General features: G+C 33.1%; 1 protein-coding gene across 1 annotated transcript in view; it reads left to right on the forward strand.

Moving 5' to 3' along the window:
- Window positions 1-23,685, forward strand: part of XRN1 (5'-3' exoribonuclease 1) — a 112,725-nt gene that overhangs the window by 15,935 nt on the left and 73,105 nt on the right. The window contains exons 4-15 of the mRNA XM_012724964.1: window positions 706-815; window positions 924-1,034; window positions 3,040-3,122; window positions 5,844-5,931; window positions 6,015-6,183; window positions 6,934-7,001; window positions 7,287-7,424; window positions 10,678-10,738; window positions 10,949-11,054; window positions 15,951-16,040; window positions 17,753-17,909; window positions 19,349-19,468. Coding sequence (XP_012580418.1) covers window positions 706-815; window positions 924-1,034; window positions 3,040-3,122; window positions 5,844-5,931; window positions 6,015-6,183; window positions 6,934-7,001; window positions 7,287-7,424; window positions 10,678-10,738; window positions 10,949-11,054; window positions 15,951-16,040; window positions 17,753-17,909; window positions 19,349-19,468 — 1,301 coding nt within the window. The remainder of the gene's footprint in view (window positions 1-705; window positions 816-923; window positions 1,035-3,039; window positions 3,123-5,843; window positions 5,932-6,014; window positions 6,184-6,933; window positions 7,002-7,286; window positions 7,425-10,677; window positions 10,739-10,948; window positions 11,055-15,950; window positions 16,041-17,752; window positions 17,910-19,348; window positions 19,469-23,685) is intronic.

Consider the following 23,685-nt stretch of genomic DNA (forward strand, 5'->3'; position numbering starts at 1 on the left):
AAGTTTAATTTTATATCTAACAACATCTCCTACACCTTTTAGAGCTTTGTCTAACATCATTATAGTCCTTTAACTTTGAAATATTTCTTAAAATCTTACTTTCTCATGAATTCTTTACTATGAGATATTTCTCTTTTGTTAGGTGCCTTAATCATAATAATTTTGATTTATTGACCAGTTTCATCCTAATTGTGGTGTTATACTTTATTCTTTGGACTCTTGTCCATCTGGATTTTTCTTATACCATAATCCTTGTAGACTCAGTTTCCTAATTCATAATAAAATTTCCAGGAAACAGTAATAATAATAATAGTGTGTTTTGTTACTATCAATCTTAATTGAAGCTGCATGCCTTAAAAAAAGTTCAGAATCTAAAGTTCAGAATCTAAAGAAGTTTGAAGTTTCTATTATGTTGAAACTCTGCTTTCTTGAAAAAATATTTGGTGCACAATCATGTAGTAACTTTCCTTGACTTTCCTTATGTCACTTAAACTTCATTTTAGAGTAATTAGTGAAAATGGAAATAACTGGGATATTTGTTAGTGAAAGGTCTGACAGTACTTGTTTTTCAAAAAAAGAAAGAGTTTTTGACCTTCTTTAGAGGTTGTATAACCCCGCTATTCCTTGGATACACAGGTCCAATATCATGTTAGACTGGGATCTCACTGTATTCTATTTCTCACAGATTAAACATTTTGTTTATAGGGACTGAATTCATGGCCAGATTACATGAACATCTGAAGTATTTTGTAAATATGAAAATTTCTACAGACAAGTCATGGCAAGGAGTTACCATCTACTTCTCAGGCCATGAGGTTATTATCTTTTTTTAATTTGAGGATTTTTAAAATTTTAATATTCTTATGTAAAGCATATTACCACTTTTTTCTTCTTCTTCTTCTTCTTTTAAATTATATTAATAGACTCCTGGAGAAGGAGAGCATAAAATCATGGAATTTATTAGATCTGAGAAAGCAAAGCCAGATCATGATCCAAACACCAGACATTGTCTTTATGGGTTAGATGCTGACTTGGTATGTATAATGTTTATTGTTATTGTTACTCTGTTTTTGTCATAGTAGTTAAATATCTACAAGACTTAATCTTATATAAAGCACTTTCTGGATAAGGAAACTAATTTTAATAATGATTACTACTTTTATCATTACTATATTTTTAAAATAGGTGGAAATGTGTTCTTTTGCTATTGTTTGTGTTCATACCTGACTGACCTTATTGCTTATGAATACTCTCCTGGAACCAAGCATGCCCTGATTCTTAATACATGACTGTTAATACCGCCTGATCTTATGACTCCATGACCCAAATAACAATATTTGGTTTTTTAATATTAGTGTTATGTAAATATTCAAACAAAAGTAGAAAAGGTAGTATATCTTTGTACCCTCTGTTCACTTTAAAACAATTTTCAACTCAATCCCTAACCATTTTTGTCCTTCCTCCTACTCCCCTGACTTAGTGAAGCAAAACCCAGACATTTTATAATTTAATTGTTAAAGATTTCAAAATGTTATTCTAAAAGACAAGTGTTATTAAAAAAAAAAAAAAAACAAAAAAACCAACCCTGGCCTTCCCTGGTGGCGCAGCGGGTTAGAGCAAAAAAAAAAAAAAAACAAAAAAACCAACCCTGGCCTTCCCTGGTGGCGCAGCGGGTTAGAGCGCAGCACTGAGAAGCTAAAGCCACTTCCGGCATGAGTTCGCTCCCCACCTGCCCTGGAGGTGACCACATGGTGTGGCAGACCTCTCCTGACCTGCCTACTGCTTCCCTCAGCAGTGTGCTTCGTGCATCTGCCTGTTCTGCTCCCCGCTTTGTCTCTGGTGAATCCTCTCACCCTCCGCATCTCTAGCCTGTACCCCAGTTCTGTATGAAAAAAAAAAAAAAGAAAAAAACCCTTGGGCTCTCCCTGGTGGCACAATGGATTCAAGTTTCTCACTATGAAGCTCTCAGAAGCCACTGTAGCATGAGTTTAATACCCCGCCAGGGAGCTAACCCACATGGTGAGGCAGATCTCTCCTGATGGACTGGCTACTCCTCAGCAGTGTATTTCAGTCAGTCTGCCTGTTCTGCTTCCCACTCTGTCTCTGGTGAATCGTCTCACCAACCACACCTCTGGCCCCAATTCTGTAAGCATAAATAAATAAATCTTTAAAAAAAAAAAAAACCCCTCAACAATTGGCATATGCCACATAAAACAAAAATTAGCAATCTGTTTAATATATAAGCATCTATTTTGTATTCTTAGTTCCTTGATTGCCTCATAAGTATTGCATTTATTTTGCTGAAATCAGGGTTGAAATAAACAATAGACATTGCTGTTGGCTGATAGGTATTACTAGATGTTGGATATTAGAATACTATATGAGAAAATGAATTGGAAATGCCCTTTTCTAGTTTTTTTCTGGGTTTTCATATATTAGAAGTATCGTGGCCTCTTGAGGAATCCTACATTCTTTTTTTTTTTTTAATTATTTTTATTTGTGCATACTGAACTGGGGTTCAGGCCAGAGGTGCAGGGGCATTGAGAGGATTCACCAGAGACAGAGTGGGGAGCAAAACAGGCAGATCTATGAGGTACATTGCTGAGGGGAGCAGTAGGCGAGTCAGGAAAGGTCTGCTGTGCCATGTGGGTCACCTCCAGGGCGGGGATCGAACTCAAGCTGAAGTGGCTTTAGTTTCTTAGTGCTGTGCTTTGACCTACTGTGCTACAAGGAAGGGCCCTGAATCCTACATTCTTTTATAATGGGAAAGCTGATGTATTACATTTCTTAATTATTCCCCCCATCACAAATGCAAAGATGTGAATATTAAGATATTTTAAGGTAGAAAAGAATAACCATTTCCCCTTTTCATAATTACATATGGGTCATATTTTAATATTTGTGTATTTAATATATGTTAATTATTTTCTCTTAAGTATGCATGCTTTTCTCTGTATGGAAATGTTTTTATTTGATTGCTTTTACAAGTCTGGTAATAAAATGAGAGAACAGAAATATTTCTTAGTCATTTTTCAACAGATTATGCTTGGATTAACAAGTCATGAGGCACATTTTTCTCTTCTAAGAGAAGAGGTTCGGTTTGGTGGCAAAAAGACACAAAGGTAAATCATGTTGCATGTATGTTGTAGAAAAGAACAGAAATTAAATAGAGACTGTTAATCACTTAATAGATATTTGATCTGAAAATATTTTCTCCCATTCTATGGGTTGCCTTTTTATCTTTTAAATAGTGTCCTTTGATGCAAGAAATTTTAATTTTGATGGAGCCTAACCTATCTTACTTCCATTTGTTTCCATTTTCCCTTTCATTGCTTTTAATTTTACTGTCATATCTAAGAAATCCAATGTCATAAAGCAATTCCTCATTTAATTTTCAGAGATTTATAGTCAACTCTTACATTTAGATCCATGTTGAGTTAATTTTTGTATATAGCGTGAGCTAAGAGTCCAGTTTGTTCTTTTGCATGTTTATATCGTTTTATTAACACCATTTGTTGAAAGACTCTTTTTTTCCCTTTAAATGGTCTTGGTTCCCTGGTCAAAAATCACTTGACCATATATATATTATTTTTGGGCTCTGTAGACCATTCTGCTGGACATATGTCTATTTTAATGCTAGTATCACAGTGTTTTGTTTACTATAGTTTTATATATTAAGCCTTGAAATTGGAAGAATGATACCTCCACCTTTTTTTTTTTTTTCCAGAATTACTTTGGCTTTTTGAAGTTCCCTAAGCTTAATAATTTTTAGGACTGATTTTTTTTGTTTTTATAAAAAATATCACTACAACTCTGGTAGACGTGGCATCAAGTCCATAGATCCCTTCGGGTAGTTCACATCTTAATATTAAATAACTGTTATATCCCATAATAATATTCCAGTTAGAATGCCTTTCCATTTTTTATGACTTCTTTAATTTCTTTCAGCAACATTTTGTGTATTTCAGTGTATAAGTCATTGTGTTTCTGTTTGTATTTTTATATTTTAGTTCAAAGCAAATTTTAAAAAATATAGCTACCATGCTGTATAGTACTTTCCAGCATTTATCTTATAATTGGCAACTTGTAAGTTTTGAACAACTTCAACCCTTTGTGACCTTCCCACAGCCCACCCCAACTATTAATCTGTTCTCTATATTTATGAGCTTAATTTTTTGTTTGTGCTTTTGTTTTGTTTTTTCATCATTGGCAAGTTTATTCATTAGTGTTTTGATCCTTTGGATGGCATTATAAATGGATTGTTTTAATTCCATTAGACATTGCTTGTTGTATATTGAACTTGTACCCCGTAGTTATAACAAATTTGTATTTTAGCTCTGGTAAAACAGGATTTTCTATATATAGAATCAAGATATCTATAAATAGAGATAATTCATCTTTTCCAATTTGTATGCCTTTTTTATGTATACTTTTTACCTAATTGCCCTGATGGACTTCTAGAACAATGTTAATAGCTATAGTGAAGATGAACATCCTTGTCTTGTTCCTAATGTTAAGAGGAAACTTTTCAGCTTTTATCACTGAATATGATGTTGATTGTGTTTTTTCATAAATTCCCTTTGTGATATTAAGGGTATTTCCTTCTGTTACTAATTTTTCTATGCATATTTTTCATGGAGGGGTGTTGAATTTGACAGGTTTTTTTTTTTTTCTGTTCCACAATTGTTTGGAGTTTTTTCCCTTTATTCTAGTAATGTGTTATATTTTATTGGTTGATTTTCTTATAGGAACTACTTTTGCATTCCTGGTATAAATCCTATTTTCTCATGGTGTATAATCCTTTTACTATGCTGCTATCAGCTTATATTTCTACTTAAGGTTAAATTTAAAGTATAGACCCAAAACCAGGAAGGAATATAGGCCATTATTCCAAGCCAAAAAAGATATGGGGAAGAATTCTTGTAATAGTGCCTCACTATTGAAGCATTGGACTGTAGATATAAAAGTGTAGCATATTTTTTTTTATTATTAAAAAGTTTATTTTTACATCATTTTGCACATTTTTTTTTTCATCTCAATTGTAATCCCCACGGGTTTCCCATCACCAAATCACCCCTGTGCCACCACCATAGTCCCGTGCATTTCCCTCCCTTCCCCCATTTTTGATCCCATTCCCCACTCCACCCCCACAGAATGTCTCTGGTCTATGGTTGTTCATTATTTTTGTTATTTTCTCGCCTGGTCCATTATACTCCTGCTATGAGTGAAACCATCCGGTATTTTTCTTTCTCTTTCTGGCTTATCTCACTAAGCAAGTGTAGCATATTTTTTAATTATGTCTTTTCATCCAAAGGTGTTTTAATTAAATTGATGACAAAAAAATAAAAAAGATTCTTGGCAGGGACCTCTGACATGGGGAGTTAGTATGTTGTCGCCATTTTGCACGAATATTCTTCCTTTACTCTGGTTTCCTCCCACATCCCAAAGATGCACACATTTGATTAATTGGTATACATTGGATTAATTGTCCCAGTATGAGTGAAAGTGAGAAAATCCTGCAATGCAATTGTATCCTGGCCATCTTTAAATGGGCCAGATCCCACTAACTCAGCTCTTCCCATGTATTATGTGTTATATAGACTACATTCTTAAATTCTTTGTACAGAAAGTATAATCTAAACCTTTGTTTGAATTTTATTATATCTATTATAATTGCAAATATATTTCTGTCTTTTCAGTACCATGCAACTTTCATATGAATTACATGCACTGATTTAAGAATTGTCATCAAAATAATGTTTGGACTTAATTTTGCTACTTTTTAAAAATTGCATCTTAAAAAATATGTAATTAATTTTGTATGATATTCTGACAAATTACAGAGTATGTGCACCAGAAGAAACCACATTTCACCTCCTACACTTATCTTTAATGAGAGAGTATATTGACTATGAGTTTTCAGTATTAAAAGTAAGTATTAATTTAGCTATAGATCAAAGATGTGTATGAAGAAATTTATATAGGATTTGACTTTATTCCCCATTTTGCTATAGGACAAGATCACATTTAAATATGATATTGAAAGGATAATAGATGATTGGATTTTGATGGGATTTCTTGTGGGCAATGATTTTATCCCTCACCTACCTCATTTACATATTAATCATGATGCACTGCCTCTTCTGTATGGAACATATATTACCATCCTGCCAGAACTTGGAGGTAAGAAAAGTTTTATATCCATTCAAGGCTATTTGAACTTAGTCCTCAACTAACCCTGAAAATGTCACTCAGTTTATTAGATTATGCATGCTCAGATAAAGTGGGAAACGTTGGGTGTTTTTTTTTTTAATCTAAGGTGCCAAACTCTGAAGAAATTTTCAGAAATAAATTTTCTTTCACAAAGTAAATAACCAGAGTTAAGCAGTCTCATTTATTGATAGCTAAAATGATGTCCACTTTAGTTGTTTGAGGAAGCCACCAGAAACTGTTGGTTTCACTTCACTTCTTTCATGTTAAGCATAAAAATTCAGTTTTCTGAATGGTTAAGCATCAGAATATTTACTATGAAGAAAAGACTTTTCAGTTGAATGGCAAGTGACAAAAAGTGGTGATGCAGAATAAGTAACATAAAAAAGGGTAGCAGGTCATTGCATCTTTAACTTAACATCAAATTAAATTGTTTAGATATAGTTTCTTAATCATGTTTAATTCAATTGACTATTATCAAATATTGTTGGAAAAGTGGGAGGATTATTATTATTATGTGCATCTGGAGCTGTTATAGTCAGTTTTAATTCTTTTAGAGTACATATTAGTTCTTATATATTATATAATATGGTAAAATCAAGTATAGAAACTCACGCCAGCTATATAGCCCAATACTGAGTATTTTTTCTTGACTGATTTTTTTCTTGAAAGAATTTTATAGAATTGTTTTTAAAGTATAAATTTAGGTTTTGTTCCTTTTAGGTTATATTAATGAAAGTGGGCATCTCAACTTACCTCGATTTGAGAAGTACCTTGTGAAACTATCAAATGTAAGTAATAGAAGTTTTGTTTCCCTGTCCTGGAGTAGCAGTAAATAATCAGTAACCAGTTGCATAATCTCAGAAGAAAGAAACTTTATAATTTTACTCTAATCTTGTAAAATCATTCTGTATAAATAATTTCACCTAACTTAATTTTCACATAAGTAGAGGAGATCCCCATGTGCATGGAAAAATAACATTCTCTGATTTCCTGTGCCCCAGAAATAAATTTTTATGGGAATTCTTTCATAAATACTAAATTATTCTTAAATAAATTTAAATGTTTCTGAACAGTTTGATCGAGAGCATTTCAGTGAAGTTTTTGTGGACCTGAAGTGGTTTGAAAGCAAAGTTGGTAACAAGTACCTCAATGAAGCAGCAGGTATTGCAGCAGAAGAGGCCAAGAGCTACAAGGAAAAGAAAAAATCAAAGGTGTTCCCCTATTTTAGTGATTTTTCATTTCTTTTGCTATAAAGATAAAGCTGATATTTCTTGCTTTTCCTTCCCCTTCATTTGATTTTAGGGTTGCCTTGCTTTGCTTTTATGTCTATAGACTTTTTATTTATGCATACAGAACTGGGGTACAGGGGCAGTGAGAGGATTCACCAGAGACAGAGTGGGAGCAGAACAGGCTGGCTGACGAAGTACACTGCTGAGAGGAGCAACAGGCGGACCAGGGGAGGTCTGCCGCGCCATGTGGGTCACCTCCCTGGCCAGGGATTGAACTCATGCTGAAGCGGCTTAGCTTCTTAGTGCTGCATTTACCCACTATGCCACCAGGGAGGGCCCTCTCTACAGACTTAAAATATGGTTTGGGTCTTTTTCTTTATTGGGTCCAGTTCTTTAAATCTTATATTTAGCAGCTGTCCTGCAGCACAGTCAGCTCTTCTCCCAAGACTGCCCACCTGTGACTACCCAGGCCTCTCTTTTAACAAATTTGCCCCCTTTAAGAGCAGCTCTTTTTCCCCAGTTGTGACTGTGCAAACATCCTTTGTTTCCCTTCCTTTTTTATAATCTTTTTGAATAATAATAATAAAAAAACCTGGACCTTTAAAAATAAATTTTTTTTCTTAAATAAATTGTGTCTACTTTGTTTTTACAATCTATTAGTAAGTGTAGAAAGCAGGTCTAAATAAAAGAGCACAAAATATTGTTATTATTTTAAAATGTGAATATTTATAGCAGTTAATGAAATGAGACATCGGTTTTTTTCTAGTTTCCATTTAAAATCATACATTTTATATTGCAGTAGGCTGAAAGTAATTAATAGTACAATGTCTAGTAAATGAAGGCCTTCTCTCATAGTGCAGTGGGTTAAAGTGCAGCACTATGAATCTGGTCATGGCAACTTTGGTGTGATATGAGTTCAGTCCTCCAGGTTTTGATCCACATGGTGCAGCAGACTTCTCCTGTCTCACCTGTTGCTCCCCTCAGCAGTGTACTTCATCAATCTGCCTGTTCTGCTCCTCACTCTTGACTCTCGCTATCCCTGTTCCTCTCTCCTGTACCCCAGTTTTGTATGCATAAATAAATAAATCTTTAAAAAATATATCTAGTAAATGTTAGTCAATTAATAAATAATATAATCAAAATATGTTCGAAACAACTCTAAAAACTCTTAAAAATATCTTATTAGATGACTAGATTAAAAAGATGTGGTACATATATATAATGGAATATTACTCAGCAACCAAAAAAAAAGAAACACATGTCTTTTGCAGTAACTTGGATGGAGCTGGAAAAGATGCTTAGTGAGATAAACCAGAAAGAAAAAGAAAAATACAAATGGTTTCGCTCATAGCAGGAGTATAATGAACCAGACGAGAAAATAATAAGAATAATGAACAGTCATATACCAGAGACATTTTGTGGGGGTGGAGTGGGGAATGGGGTCAAATGGGGAGGGAAGTGCACAGGACTATCTGTGGTGATGGCAGATGGGTGACTCGGTGATGGGAAACCCACGGGGATTAAAATTGAGATAAAAAAAAATGTACAAAATGATGTAAAAAAAACTATTATGTTTATAAAAAAAAATCTTACTTGTGCTAGCTTGGAAAATAAACCTCTTCTGAAATTTTCATCAGATTATCCATTATTGCTGGAGTCTGGTGAAATTGAGTTTTCTGTTTTCTCCTTATTGTATTGTTGTATTTAGGTTCAAACCAAGTTACTCTTGCTCTAACAAAGGCAGCTATCCTCATTTTCTCAAAAGTAATAAGTCCTAATTGCTTAGCTTTTCCTCAGTGAAACTTAGCAGTCTACGCTCTGTATTTTCTATATTTTCTTAAGAAAGCCTCTGCAACTTTTGGGGAACTTAAATATCTATACATGTTGGCTCCACTCACTTCAACTCAGTCCATAGGCTTCACAAGTTTTCCTCTATATGTTTGACATTAGAGATACTAGGAAAATAAGAGAAACTGTTGCAACAGCCAATGCTCAGGAAGTTGGCAGAGAGCCTAATTTGAATGACTAAAAGGAAATGGGGATACTAGAGGAGTCACTGGCAATAAGGAGGTAATCAGAAAATAAAGCAAGAAAGAATAAAGTCACAAGTGGAGGGAAACATTGGCAGAGTATGAAGGGTGTTATGAGATGGGAAACCTATGGAAAAGCAGGTGGATTGTATGGAAGAAGATTTAGAGTGGAGGGTGAATACTGGAGTCAGGAGAATGATGGAATCCAGAGATACAGGAAATAGGTAATAGTGGTAATCATTATATTCAATAGTCCAGAGTTTGACATATAGGAACTTTTAAAAAAGATTTCTTTATTTTTTTAATCCGTACAAGAACAGGGGTACAAGCCAGAGTTCTGGTGGTGAGATGATTCACCAGATACAGAGTGGGAAGCAGAATAGGCAGATCGACTGAATACACTGCTGATGGCAACAGCGGGTGGGTCAGGAGAGGTCTGCCATGTGGATCACCTGCCTGGCAGGGACAGCTTCATAGTGCAGCACTAACTCATTGCACCACCAGGGAGGTCCCCATATAGAAATTTTAAAGTTGATAAATTATAAAGGAATTTTAATATTGAACGTGTACTTTTCTATGTAACATGATTATTCTTGAAGTGGTTTGTTTCTTTTTTTGAAACCCATATGTAATCAATTATATTGCTCTTATATTGGTGAGCATTACTTATTACTTATCATGGAAGACCCAAATGATAATTCTACATAATAAGGATTTATAGCTTTAGAAAATAAGTGATATAAACCAAAGGCATTTTAATAGTACTATGTAGCATTTTTAAAATAAATTTTTATAACTTCACTTATCGTTAATGACTTTTTATATATATATATATATTTTTTTTTTTAAAGATTCATTTATTTGTGTATACAGAACTGGGGTATAGGCCAGAGGCTCAGGGGTGGCGAGAGGCTTCACCAGAGACAGAGTGGGGAACAGAACAGGCAGATCTACAAAGTACACTGCTGAGGGGAGCAGCGGGCTGTTCAGGGGAGGTCTGTCGCGGGTCACCTCTGGGGCAGGCGGGAATCGAACTCATGCGGAAGTGGCTTTAGCTTCTCAGTGCAGTGCTTTAACCCGCTGCGCCACCAGGGAGGGCCCGACTTTTAATATATTTTGATAATTCCCTGTTAAATATCTCCCTTTGAACTGTATCTTGCCATTAATGTTATAATTTTAAAATTATCAATTTATGTATTTTCTAGGGCCAGGAAAACTTATGTTGGGCTGCTTTAGACAAAAGTGGAGAAGTGGGAACTTCTAAGGGTTCGTACAAACTATGTATAATATGTTCTTTCTTTGATAAGAATAGTTGTTCTGTCTTCCTTTTGTCAGTCCTATTTTGCTAAGATTAAATGTAATAGACTTCTGTTATAGTTGACAGGCATCTGCTTCAGTATGTATTTCTCAGAGCAATAGTTGGAACAACAATTTATATAATTCTCAGCTTCTGTCTTTCTGGCTTCTGTTTTTCAGATAATTTAGAAGATGAGACCGAAGATGATGACCTATTTGAAACAGAGTTTAGACAATATAAAAGAACATATTACATGACAAAGATGGGAGTTGATGTAGTGTCTGAGTACGTTTTTGACAGTGTTTTTACTTTAAACTAGAAAAATTAGATTTTTTCCCAGCTTTTCTTTGTTTTGTTTTTATTGAAGTAATTTAGATTTACAACATTAGTAAATGATTTAGAAGTATAGGATTATACCCTTTGGGTTACCACACCATAGCCACCACCAAGGCACCAAAAGTATTCTACCATAATTCATTTGTACCCACTCCCCACTTTGTTCTCCTTCTTTTCCTGTCCCCTCTAATGGCCTCAGTTCTAAGTCAGACTTCTCAAGTTTCCTGTTGGGTGATTTTTCTTGACTCTTTGTTTTGTGTCTCTATATCCACATATATCTCCTGATTTATTTCACTTACCATAATCTACTCTGTTCCATCCATGTAATCACAAAAGGCAAGAGTTTATCTTTTAGTAAAGTAGTTAATCTGAAGGATGCTAAGAAACTTTGATGGGCATCGAATCTATATATATATTGCTATGGGTAAGATGGCTATTTTAACAATTTTAATTCTTTCAACTCCTGAGCAGGAAATCTCTTTTCATTTTGTGTCTTTCTTCTTGTAGCAATCTTTAATATGGTTTTCACTGTGTAGGTTCTTTGCCTTCTTTGTTAAGCTTGCCCCTAGATATTTCATTCTTTTTGAGGCAATTGTAATGGGATTATTTTCTTGATTTCCTTCAATCTTCGAGCTTATTACTTGCATATACAAAGGCAACTGATTTTTGTTGATAATGATTTTGTAACCTATCACTTTGCTGAACTGATCGTTGCAGTTAGTTTTCTAGTGGAGTCTCAGTATATATTATGTATATTATCATATCACCTGAAAATAATGATAGTTTTACTACTTCTTCTCTAATTTGTATTATTTTTATATATTCTTCTCTTGAATAATTGCTCTTGCTGGTACTGCCAATACTATGTTGAATATCAGTGGTAAAAGTGAATATGTTAGTCATGTACCAGATCATAGAGGAAAAGATTTCAGTTTTCACCACTGAAAATACAAACAGATGTGAGCTTTTCTCTGTGCCTCTCTCCTTTTTTTAAAAAAAGAAAATATTTATTTATATATTTATACAGAACTGGGGTACAGACCAGAGATGCAGTGAGAGGACTTACCAGACAGAATGAAGAGCAGAATAGGCGGATTGACAAAGTACAATGCTGAGGGAAGCAGCAAGCGAGACAGGAGAGTCTGCTGCACCATGTGGATCACCTCTGGGGCAGGAGGTCAAATTTGCACTGAAGTGGCTGCAACTAATTTGCAGCACCTAACCAGTTGTGCCACCAGGGAGGGCCTGTGCCTCTCCTGTCTTTTCTTCTATAGAGGGGAATTTCCTCAGTCTCTTCTGTTGTGGTCAGTTTTGATTTCCAATGTCCAACAGATGCTCTAGTTTCTCCACTGGGTACAGTGTCACTCTGGAATACTTTAGATTATCATTCTAAGTGCAATTTAGGGAATCCCAACTCTCCCCAAAATTAGAGTTTTCAGAAAACTACATAATTTTGATGGTTGTGGTAGCAGGAGAGAGGATTTTTTTGGTTTCATAAATTTTTGTAGACCTTTCAATTAATATGACTTTGGAAATGGCATTATATGCTGTGATAAAATTGCAAAATAGAAATGATTGGATTTTTGCTTCCTGTCTTATAAAATTAACATCAAATCCATCTCAAAAGATACCTACATTATTAGCCCTGCATTATTACCTAATTCTAAATTTCCTTCAAGGGCCTTCTTGGTAGCTTAGGGGTCAAGTGTCAGCACTCTTACTGATACAGTCCTGCCCACTGTCCCCCTTCAGCGGTATATTTCAGTAAATCCACCTGTTCTGCTCCCCACTCTGTTCTGGTAAATCCTCTTACTCCTCCCCCAGCACCCCCCCACCACCAACCCACACACACACATCTCTGGCCTATACCCCAGATTTTCTGTGCAAAAAAAAAGAGCTTTTTTAAAAAAGACCCAAATGTTCCTTAAGAATTTAACTACAGAATGGTAGCTTTTACAATCCATGGTATGAATTGTGTGTGTTTGCATTTTATTCATTTTAGTTTACAGATACTTATATAGTGCTTACCAAATGCTTGGTACAATTTTAAGCATATTTAATGTATTGATGCGTATAATTTTCACAATTTTTGTTTGTTGAGGTATTTTTTATTTACAACATCGTATATGATTAAAGGTATAGACTCACATCATACCCACTTCCAAAGCACTGAAAGTCCTCCACCATAGTCCATTGTCTCCCCTCCCTACTTTCTTTTTCTCCCTCCCCCTTCTGGTATCCTCAAATTTACAGTCAGATTTATAGATTTTAGTTTTAAATTTATTTTTCCTGACTTTCATTCTCTATATTAAAAATATAAGTGACAGTACCCCATAGTTAACTTTCTCTTTTCCATTTATCTAATCCCTTCCATGTCACAGCAGTTTTTAAAGATAAGCTGAATAATTATTTTACAATAGAGGAATATTAAGGAATAGAGTTGTTTAAGTGATTTCCTCAATATTGTGGCAGAACTCGTACTTAAACTCAGATGGTCTGTCTCCAGAGCTTATGCTTCTAATCCACTTGCTAATATTGCTTTTCTATAAGTTTTGTAAAATAATATTTTCCCTTAACATGTCCAGTACACTTAGATATTTTCTGTACTCACTTTTTAACTTTTTTATAAAATTTAATAAAGCACAAAGTATTAGAGAGTTTCTAGCGTCTACCCAGAGGTATATATATTTTTTCAGACTGTTTTCTAGTCTAGACAGTCTTTCTTTGTGGAGATTTTATATTTATACTGATCTCCAGTAACTGTATTAGAATTATAGGAATTCTAATACAGTTCAGCTGCTCATTTAATGCTATGTCAGATGCCATTAACATGTAGAACTTTTGAGGTTTTAGAAATAAAATATTTTAAGTAGTTATGCTTTTTTTTTTAGTTCTTAGTTCTATTTACTTGGTTGCAGATGCATGGTACTTTAGTACCGAGGTACATTTTAGTACTAAATGCTTAACCTGATAAGTAACTAATCTTTTGTTTCATTTCCCTTCCCTTTCGTATATTAAAGTATAGTCATAAAAATGAGATATCATTTACTTGTTTAAAGATAAATATTTTTACATTGTTACATTCACCATTGGTCCAATGGTGGTGGTAGAATTCTTCACTTTATTACTAGTGTAGATATAATTTGGTAAAATTAATTTGCAGAGCACTTATCTAAGCTCATATTTAAACCTTTAAAATATCCCTTTGATCTAGAGGGTCAGGAAAAAGACAAAACTTGCAGACAAACCTAGATTTAAGGCATGCAGTAGAGAAGGGATGGTAATGGGTCCAAACTAGGGAGGAAAGAGCACAAGACACTAAAATGATGGTTCACGGACATTGTGGTGGTGGGAAAATTAGGGGTACTACACCTGAGGGGAGAGATCAAGTTTTGTACAAAAATGAACAATGATGTCGAAAATTTTTTTAATTAAAATTAAAAAGTAAACATAATGAAAAAAACTAAAAAAAAAAAAACCTTTTGACCCAATAAATCTAATTGTGAATCTCAAAATATAAACTCGAACAGAAGATTCTTATACAAGAATGATTATTACAAAGCTTTTTACAATGCTAAAAAATTTAAACTAATACACATATTTAATAAGATTCATTATAATAATTTCTGCCTCCTCACCACAGTCACTATCTCTGCCATTTTTACCATCTCCAGAATTTGCAGAACAGCTGAACAATTGAGATACATATATATATGTGTATATATATATATATATGTGTATATATATATATATATATATATATATATATATATAGGATATTATAGCAATTTATAAAGGTACTTACACTATTTATTCAGTATTAATTTTTAAAACAGTACCCAAAATCATAGATATTCATTAATACTTTAAAAAAATGACTATAGAGGGCCCTCCATGGTGGCATAACAGGTTGGGACCGCTTCAGTGCAAGTTCGGTCCCCTGCCCCACAGGTGACCTACATGGTACAGCAGACCTCTCCTGTCTCATCCACTGCTCCCCTCAGCAGTATATGTCATAGATCTGCCTGTTCTGCTGCCCACTCTTTGTCTGGTGAATCCTCTTGCAGTCCCTTCACCTCTGGTCTGTACCCCCGCTCTGAAAAAATCCTGAAAAGAAATGTTCACAAATGATCTATAAGGTGATTAAAAAGTGCCTTTCTTCATTATCAGTATTTAATGAGAAAATATTTCTTTCATATTCTACAGTAATATATTTCCTTTTTTTAAAAGCATATCTCCCAAAAATACAGATATCTGAAATTTCCTAAGTACCTCTCTACCTGAATTTTGGTAACAACACTAAGATTTATAACCAATTTGGCTTTATCCTATGACTCCTTTTTTGGGGGGGGAGGGAAGGGAGAAATAATGAAGATTATTTTAAATGATGGCTTTTCAGAAAAAAAGGACTAGAGGAAGTATTGTTCAGTAGATGAGTACTTTTCAGTGTTCTAATCACCATAACCAGATTTTAATGTCTTCCAATTTTCTATTGTAACTCTCTGAAGCTCTGTCAGTCTTATCCCACCCCCACTATTTAAGGAAGTGCCTCTTTATGGAAAACTTCAGTAGTGAAATCCTCAAACTTTAAATTAAAATACATTGGCTGAATATATATAGCAGGTATATACTATGACAGCTATTTAGGAAAACTATAAGGCAACCCTTAATATGACAGGATAGATATTTTAAAAAATATTTTCAGTTCTGTTTGCAATTTTAGCTTACTGATTAAATATGCATATATAAGGCACAAAGTGTTATCAAAAGATAGCATATTCTAAAGGCAATGGTACCTCTTTGAAAGATAATGTTAGAATGAAAATAATTCTTTTCTATTTTCAGTGACTTTTTGGCTGACCAAGCTGCATGTTATGTTCAGGCAATACAGTGGATTTTACACTATTATTATCATGGAGTTCAGTCCTGGAGCTGGTGAGAGAATGAAAAAGATTTTTCTTATAGTGATTTGTTCTATTAGATTCTTTTATGGGAATCTCTTTTCCCCTAATTTCTATTTGTGGTAATATATTTTTTTACAAGGTATAATACTGTTTAATTGACATTTAGGAAATCTTCTTATATTAGAATACTTGAAAATGACCTAAGTGAAGCAAAAGATCTAGCCAGCCCTAACCAAGAAACTCTTTGTTCACCTAAGGTTTTCAAATTTTCTGTTGTAATGAATCAACTATAACAAATTCCTCATAAGTTTTTTAATCTAAAAGTTATGGTTATAATGGGTATGTGGGGGTGTTCATTCTTCTTTTCTTTTATTCTTTTCTTTTATATGTATTTGAGAGAAACCATCAGGAATAATTATAGAAAAATAAGTTATTTGAATGTTAGAGGGAGAAATATTTCTTGGAAAAATAATGATTCTTTATTTCTCCCATGTTTTCTATTCCAGAAAATTCCATTATAATAAAAAAATAACAAACTGAAAAAAAAATGATGGGAGAATAGAATTTTATGTAATTTTATCATTTGTTTTGTTTTCAGCACACCTCTGTTAGGTTTTGTTTTAAAGTACCATACAGTAAAATGAAACATTTCAAACTAATGTGGCATTACTAATGACTTCATTTAATAGTAGCTTTTAAAAATACCTTTACACTAACTAACCTGATTCTCAGACCTCTCTGAAAAACATTCTAATGCAGAAAATCCTTGCATTAAGAGGATTTTTTTAAGAGGGCGTTATTCCTCTTGTATTAGCAAGCATGAACACCAGGCCTGTGAGAAGCATGTTTTCATATAACCATCACATCTATTTAAATATTATTCTATGTGTTTACAGAGCTTAGAAACTGAAGCTCAGAGAGCTTAATAATTTTTTTTACAAGGTATAATACTGTTTAATTGATATTTAGGAAATCTTCTTATATTATCCAACCAAGAATATTGTCCAACCCTACCTATTCCAGAGTCTGTTTTCCATTTATTCCATATGCCATTCAGTCTCATAAACTTACCCATCTTTTTGAAATATGCCATAATATATAATACTAAAATGCTTTCATTTTGGGAGGTATCCTTATACAAACATTAAGAACATTGAAACTTTGCAAAATGTTATCTTTGAACTTTTTAAAAAAAGGGAGGAAGACACCTTATACAAAAACAGCACTAAGTACTGTATATAATTGATAAATGGCTTAATCCATATTACAAACACAGTATATACCAATTCAGCTAAAAGTTCTTAGAACTAAGTAACAATCACTTGAGCTCATTTTCACTGTTTCCCTGTCTTCCTCAGAGAGACTGATTCCTGAGCAACTTAACTGAAAGTTCTGACCACCTCATTACTTCATTCTAATAATCTATTCATTGAAAGATTCATACTTCACATTTTGAGTACTAAAAGAACCATTATATTTCATATGTATATCCTTCAATTATATGATAACTGCAGTATTGAAACTGTGAAACTGTACCTTAAGGAAATACAGTATTTGTTGTTGACATATAACCTCAATATTCTAACACAAGTGAGTTAGAATAAAGGTGATAGTTTGTTGTTGTTTTTTTCCCGTTAAAGTTATTGATATGTGTTGTTAAAACAAAATAGAAAAAAGTTTATGCTTTACATTGGCCTATTTCTTAAAGTTGCCAACTATTTAAAACCCAGTCTTGTCTTGTAGGTTTTATCCCTATCATTATGCACCGTTCTTATCAGATATCCGCAACATCAGTACACTCAAACTCCATTTTGAACTAGGAAAACCTTTTAAGCCATTTGAACAACTTCTTGCTGTCCTTCCAGCAGCCAGCAAAAGTTTACTTCCTACATGCTACCAGGTGGGTTTCAGAACTGAATAATTTTATGTCCTTTTTGATATAAGCCAAATTTATTTATTTTTAATTTCAAATGAAGTATTTTAAGTAAGACCCTCCCTTTAAAAGTAATTGCTTGAATTAAAGTTAGCTTTGCTTTAAACATATAAACATTCCATGAACCATTCAGTACATAGTTTTTTCATTTTCAGTATCTTTATTTATTTATTTATTTTAAAATTTTATTTATTTATGCATATAAGGGCTTGCGGTATAGACCAGAGGTAAGGGGGGAGAAGTAAGAGGCGTCACCAGAGACAGAGTGGGGAGTAGAACAGGCATATCTGCTGAAATTCACTGCTGAGGGGAGCAATGGCCAAGACAGGAGAGGTCTGCTGTACCTTGTGGGTCAGCTCCCTAATGGGTGATAGAACTCATGCCATGGCTGTGGAGAGCTTCATGGTGCTGAGACTTAACCCTTTGCGCCTCCAGGGAAGGTTCATTTTTAGTACATTTAATTAAATCTTTAATATGTCTTTATCCTGGTGAAAGTAAACTGCCAACAGGCAGAAACATAAGTAAAATATTTGTCCAGACACTCGTAGATTCATTCCTGTTCTTTTTTATTTTCTACCTGATACAATAGGGTGAGTATAATGAATCATCTTTACAGAAGTGTTACCTCATTTTATACTTGAGTTTTAAGTATTTTATTTATCAAATTGTGGCCTTTCTTTAGTTTACATATTTCACATAACAGAAGGAAATTATTGCAGGATTTATTGAGTACCAAAAATGTAGTAAGCCACACTCATTAAATATTTTGAGTATCACCTGAGGAATATGCTGTTTTATTTCTTTGGAAAGTTTTATATCATAATTTTCCATACTTGTTTCCTTGAAGACATCCTTACCCTTTCTTTATCTGCCTTTGTTATAAAATCTCTTGTAAAATGATGTATTAATTGGATTTTTTCTTTACTATTAATAGTGAAGAGATTATTAGATTTTAAGATTTTTCTTTTTAAATTAGATAACACTTCTTATATAGTAGAATCATTTAATTACATTAAGATAAGTTGTTTAAAGTTTAAAATGGAGGAATATTGGATACTTGTTAAATGAGTTGAAATTTTTTATGGGAAAACAGAATTTTATAAACCTCGTAGAGTAAAGCGACAATAATAGGTAGACATGACAAATTCAGGCTAAAGATGTTTCAACCACAAGTCGGTGGAATGGGAAAATGATTATACCAGAGAAATTAGAATTCTCATAGTTGAAAATCAAAATATGCAAGCAATATCAGAGCTCATCTAAGATGTAAATATTTAGTTTTGCTTTGTTTAGAAATTTTAATCTGTAGCATGTAGAATATTGTAAATTTATTAACAAAATATTATATATTGATATATAACATTAATATATAGATATTAATTCTTATATTTCAATTGCTCTTACAGCATTTGATGACCAGTGAAGACTCACCAATTATAGAATACTATCCACCGGATTTTAAAACTGACCTAAATGGAAAACAACAGGAATGGGAAGCTGTGGTATTAATACCTTTTATTGATGAGGTCAGTGCATGAAGCAGTTATATAACACATATATTCTTAATCAGAGATAATTTCACATAAATTACTGAGCATTAGCTTTTAATCACCATTTATGTTTTGCTAGTGAATTTAAACTACTCTCTTCTTCATTATACACATCTTCTAATTGGAATGGCTTTAGTAATATTAGATAAGTTAGACTAAGCAAAGACTTACTGGAGATCAAGAGAAATTTTTCATAATGATGAAAACATTAAGTTAGTAGATGAAGAAAAATAAAAATCTTGAGTGTGTATGTAGGTAATAACTGGGCTTCAAGTATAAAACAGAAACTATCAGAGGATAGGAGAGATAGCAAAGTCCACAGTTATACTTGGAAATTTCACCACTTCTCTCTTAGGAATTGGTAGAACAAGAGAGAAAATCAGTGAAGAGAAAGACTCAAATAATACTCTAACTCTATTCATCTTCATTAATATTTATAGGACATATTCTCAATAAGTGCAGAATACAAATTCTTAGTCAAAATTTATCAAATTATGAATTTTTAGCCTATTTTCAATGTAAATTATGCATCAATAAAATAAAAATGCCCACTCTTTAAAATAAATTCTGTAATGGAGGGAAAAAACTTATTCATTCCTTACAGTTTTTCTATTTATTTATTTATGTTAAAGATTTATATTTTTTAAATGTATACAAAAACTTAGGTGTAGACCAGAGGTGCAGGAGTGTGAAAGAATTCACCAGAGACAGAGTGGGAGCAGAACAGGCAGAGCTACTAAAATATACTGGTGAGGGGAGCTAAAGGTGAAACAGGAGAAGTCTGCTGTATCTTGCAGGTCAGCTCCCTAGCTGGGGATTGAACTCATGTTGCAGTGGCTGGCAATAACTTGATAGTGCTAAGACATAACCCCTTATACCACCAAGAAGGTCCCATATCTTACAGTTTTTAAAACAGGTTGTTTATTATATGTGAAAAGATGCTTGCCAGACAACAGATAAAGAATCAAGTTGTGATACTGTCATTGTGTGCAAATTTAGTTGCATGTAGACAGTTAAAACTGTCACATTATCATTATTACTTTAGTTCATGATTGAAATTTAATTTAAATGTGAACACCTTAATGAGATTTTGAATGTTTAAACAACATTGCCTTATGATATGCCACTGAAGCAAAACTTGTATGTAACTAGTTACCACCATATTTTTAATATTTTTGGAAACAAAAGCTCAGAACTTACTCAGGAAGGTTTCTCAAAGAAAGATATGGAAAAAAAAAAGTTACTATTATAAGATTTTCAGTGAAAGTCATCATAGGAGATAATGAAAATTTACCAAATTGAATACATGATGGAGTCTGCAGAACTGAGAAATTAATAGGAACCATTTGTACCCCTCACAGGAGTATTACACAAACTGGTGCTAGGAATAGGAAGAGTTCACCTGTAGGCTTCAGCTACTTGGTAGTTCTCTGTCTCAAACACACCCTTATATATACATTTTCATTTGGAGAATATAAGCATAACCATATGACATATAACCTTTAGAGAGCCTTGATTAGAGCTTGAATTTGTTTTGTGGGAATGGCTCTCTAGTCTGCGTTTTCCTAGACTTTTTGACTTCCTTTTCTGGGATCTTGATGCTAATAACCTCCAAGATGTTAGATAAAGCAAAAAGACAGGTTGGGCTACTCTACTATGTCAGCAAAGGTGTTGGCTAACCTTCCAGTCACTCTGAACCTGGATTAACCCACAAAATTGCTATCAAGAGTCTGAGACTCTACACTCCTCTTTTTTCCAGTTTCAGAGGCATGTTTTAATTGAACAGATGTATGACCTTTCACTTGAGGATATTTCCCAGAGAGGGTCTTAACAGCTGAGGGTTATAAACCAGGAGCACTTTCAGCATCTGGGTAATAATTTAAATGTGAACTAAATGATTAACTAAATGTTGAAGCATATATTCTTCAGTACTATTTGGTAGCACATCATATCCATTGTATCACTGTACCTCTTTCTATCATTCTTTCTATAAATGCTTTGAAAGTAGCACATACAATTATATTTAAAAATCTAAGAGGGGAACTCTGGAAACCAGTTTGTTCCTTATAAAATTTAACATAAATTTATCACACAACCCAGTAAATAGCCTTTTGAGTATAGTAACTTAGATGAATGAAAGCTTACACATATACATTAATGTTTAGAGCAACTTATATATAATAATTGCAAACTGGAAAAATTCAGATGGCTTTCAGTATTATTGGATAAACTGCAGTTTATCCATATAAGTTGAATACTACATAAATATTTAAAAAACAACTGATATAAACAACCTGGATTGTTTAACTGTTTAAAAAACAGTTCACTTAAGTTTGAGTCTCTCAAAAAGTTATATATTGTTCAAATGACAAGATACATTTTCTTCAAATGACGAAACTGTGTGATATTATAAACATCAGTGGTTTCCAGGAATTAGTTAAGATTGGGGATAGAATATATAAATATAAAGAAAAGGGATTTCACTATGATATAACAGTTCTGTATATTTTTATGGTGATGACATTAATCTGTACATATGATAAAATTCCACAGCACTGTACACACACCCAAAATCACATATAAAAACTATTGAAATGTGTATGGTTTATTCTGTAGCTTAGATGATAATGTACCAATCTCCATTTCTTGATTTTGATAATGTGGCATTGTGTTGAAAGCTGCATGGGAATTTTCTGTGCTAGCTGCAAATTCTGTTGAATATTAAAAGTTATTTTGTAAAAAGATTGTCATCACCTGTCCAACATAATGTCTTATCATTGGCAATATTACTTAAAGGGCAATGCAGTCCAAGGAAAATAATGAGAAAATACCTTCAGTCAGCAAATATTGATTATTTTCTCTGTGTTAGGCTAAAGTCTGGATACATATGCAACATTCACATGTAATTTAACCTTAAAAATACAAATAAATTTATGTACTCTGTTTTCCTTAGAATCTTACAGTTTTTATTATGAAATTAAGTAATTGGTTTTTTTTTTCCTGTAACACAAGTAGTAATTTTTATATGTAAGTGTAAATTTGTTCTTTATTGTGTATTTGTGCATTTGAGATTATTTCATATTTGCTCTTAGGGATCTGCTTATCTGTTTTGCTTTGCTTAATTATTACCTTTTATTTGAAATAATATTAATAGCCACTGAATATCCTACCATGATCAGAGAAACATAAGTAACTAGTATCCAAACAGAGTTTTCTGATTTATTTCTTTTGAAGGGGATCCATAGATACTATTTTACAATTTTTTTCTCACCTGTTAGAAATGTTATAGATATTATTCCAAGTCATTAGAAGTCTGACCTGTCTTCAATAATATCATGTCATGGTCATATATTATTCCCTGATACCATACTGCTTTATTCAAGCTACTTTATGGTTTTACCACTATACATAGTGCTATGCTAAAATTCATGTATTCTTCTTGATTGTCGGTACTTTTTTGTATAATGGAGATTGTATTTTTATAACACAGATTTTCCAAACCAGGATTGCATGGTCAATAGGAATGTGTATTTCTTAGTTATAATAAATATTACCAGATCCTTTTTCAAGAAGCTTGGTCTAATCACACCAGCAATTGAGTGCCTACTTCTCTGCATCTCCAGTCATGGCTATTATTGTTCATTTTAATGTTGGCCTTGATGAAAATTGCCATTTCATTATTACTGAAAATTTGTTTTTCTTTGACACCAAATTTGAGTATATTTTATGTATGTGCTTGCTATTGCAGCTTCCCTTTTGTAAATTCCATATTTATATCCTCTCCCTCATTTTCATCCTTTTTTGGTTTTTATTTTTTAATTTTTAGCAACTTTCTGGGATATCCTTTCCCATTTGTCTCTCAATCTGTTTATGAAATCTTGTCACATGTTCTTTTTTTCAAATATGTCTTTTCCCATATAAGCCTTATTATATGTTTTTCCTGTCTTGCTAACTTTGGAGTTCATCTCTCCAAAATATCTAGATTTTCTTTGCATATTTTTATCATATTGTTTGATGGTTTTTTAAAAAATATTGTATAAAATTGGCAGTTTATGTTCTTTCTTCCCTAGCTGGGTAGCTAGTTCTGACAGTGTCATTACTGAAAATCTGTTTGTGATATTAATTTGAATTTGTTGAGTCACTTCAGTGTCAATACTGAAGTGTTTTGATTATAGTAGCTTTATTAAGAAGTG

The sequence above is a fragment of the Condylura cristata genome, unplaced genomic scaffold, assembly GCF_000260355.1.
Source record: "Condylura cristata isolate star-nosed mole 26May11 unplaced genomic scaffold, ConCri1.0 scaffold00014, whole genome shotgun sequence".
Classification (NCBI taxonomy): domain Eukaryota; kingdom Metazoa; phylum Chordata; class Mammalia; order Eulipotyphla; family Talpidae; genus Condylura; species Condylura cristata.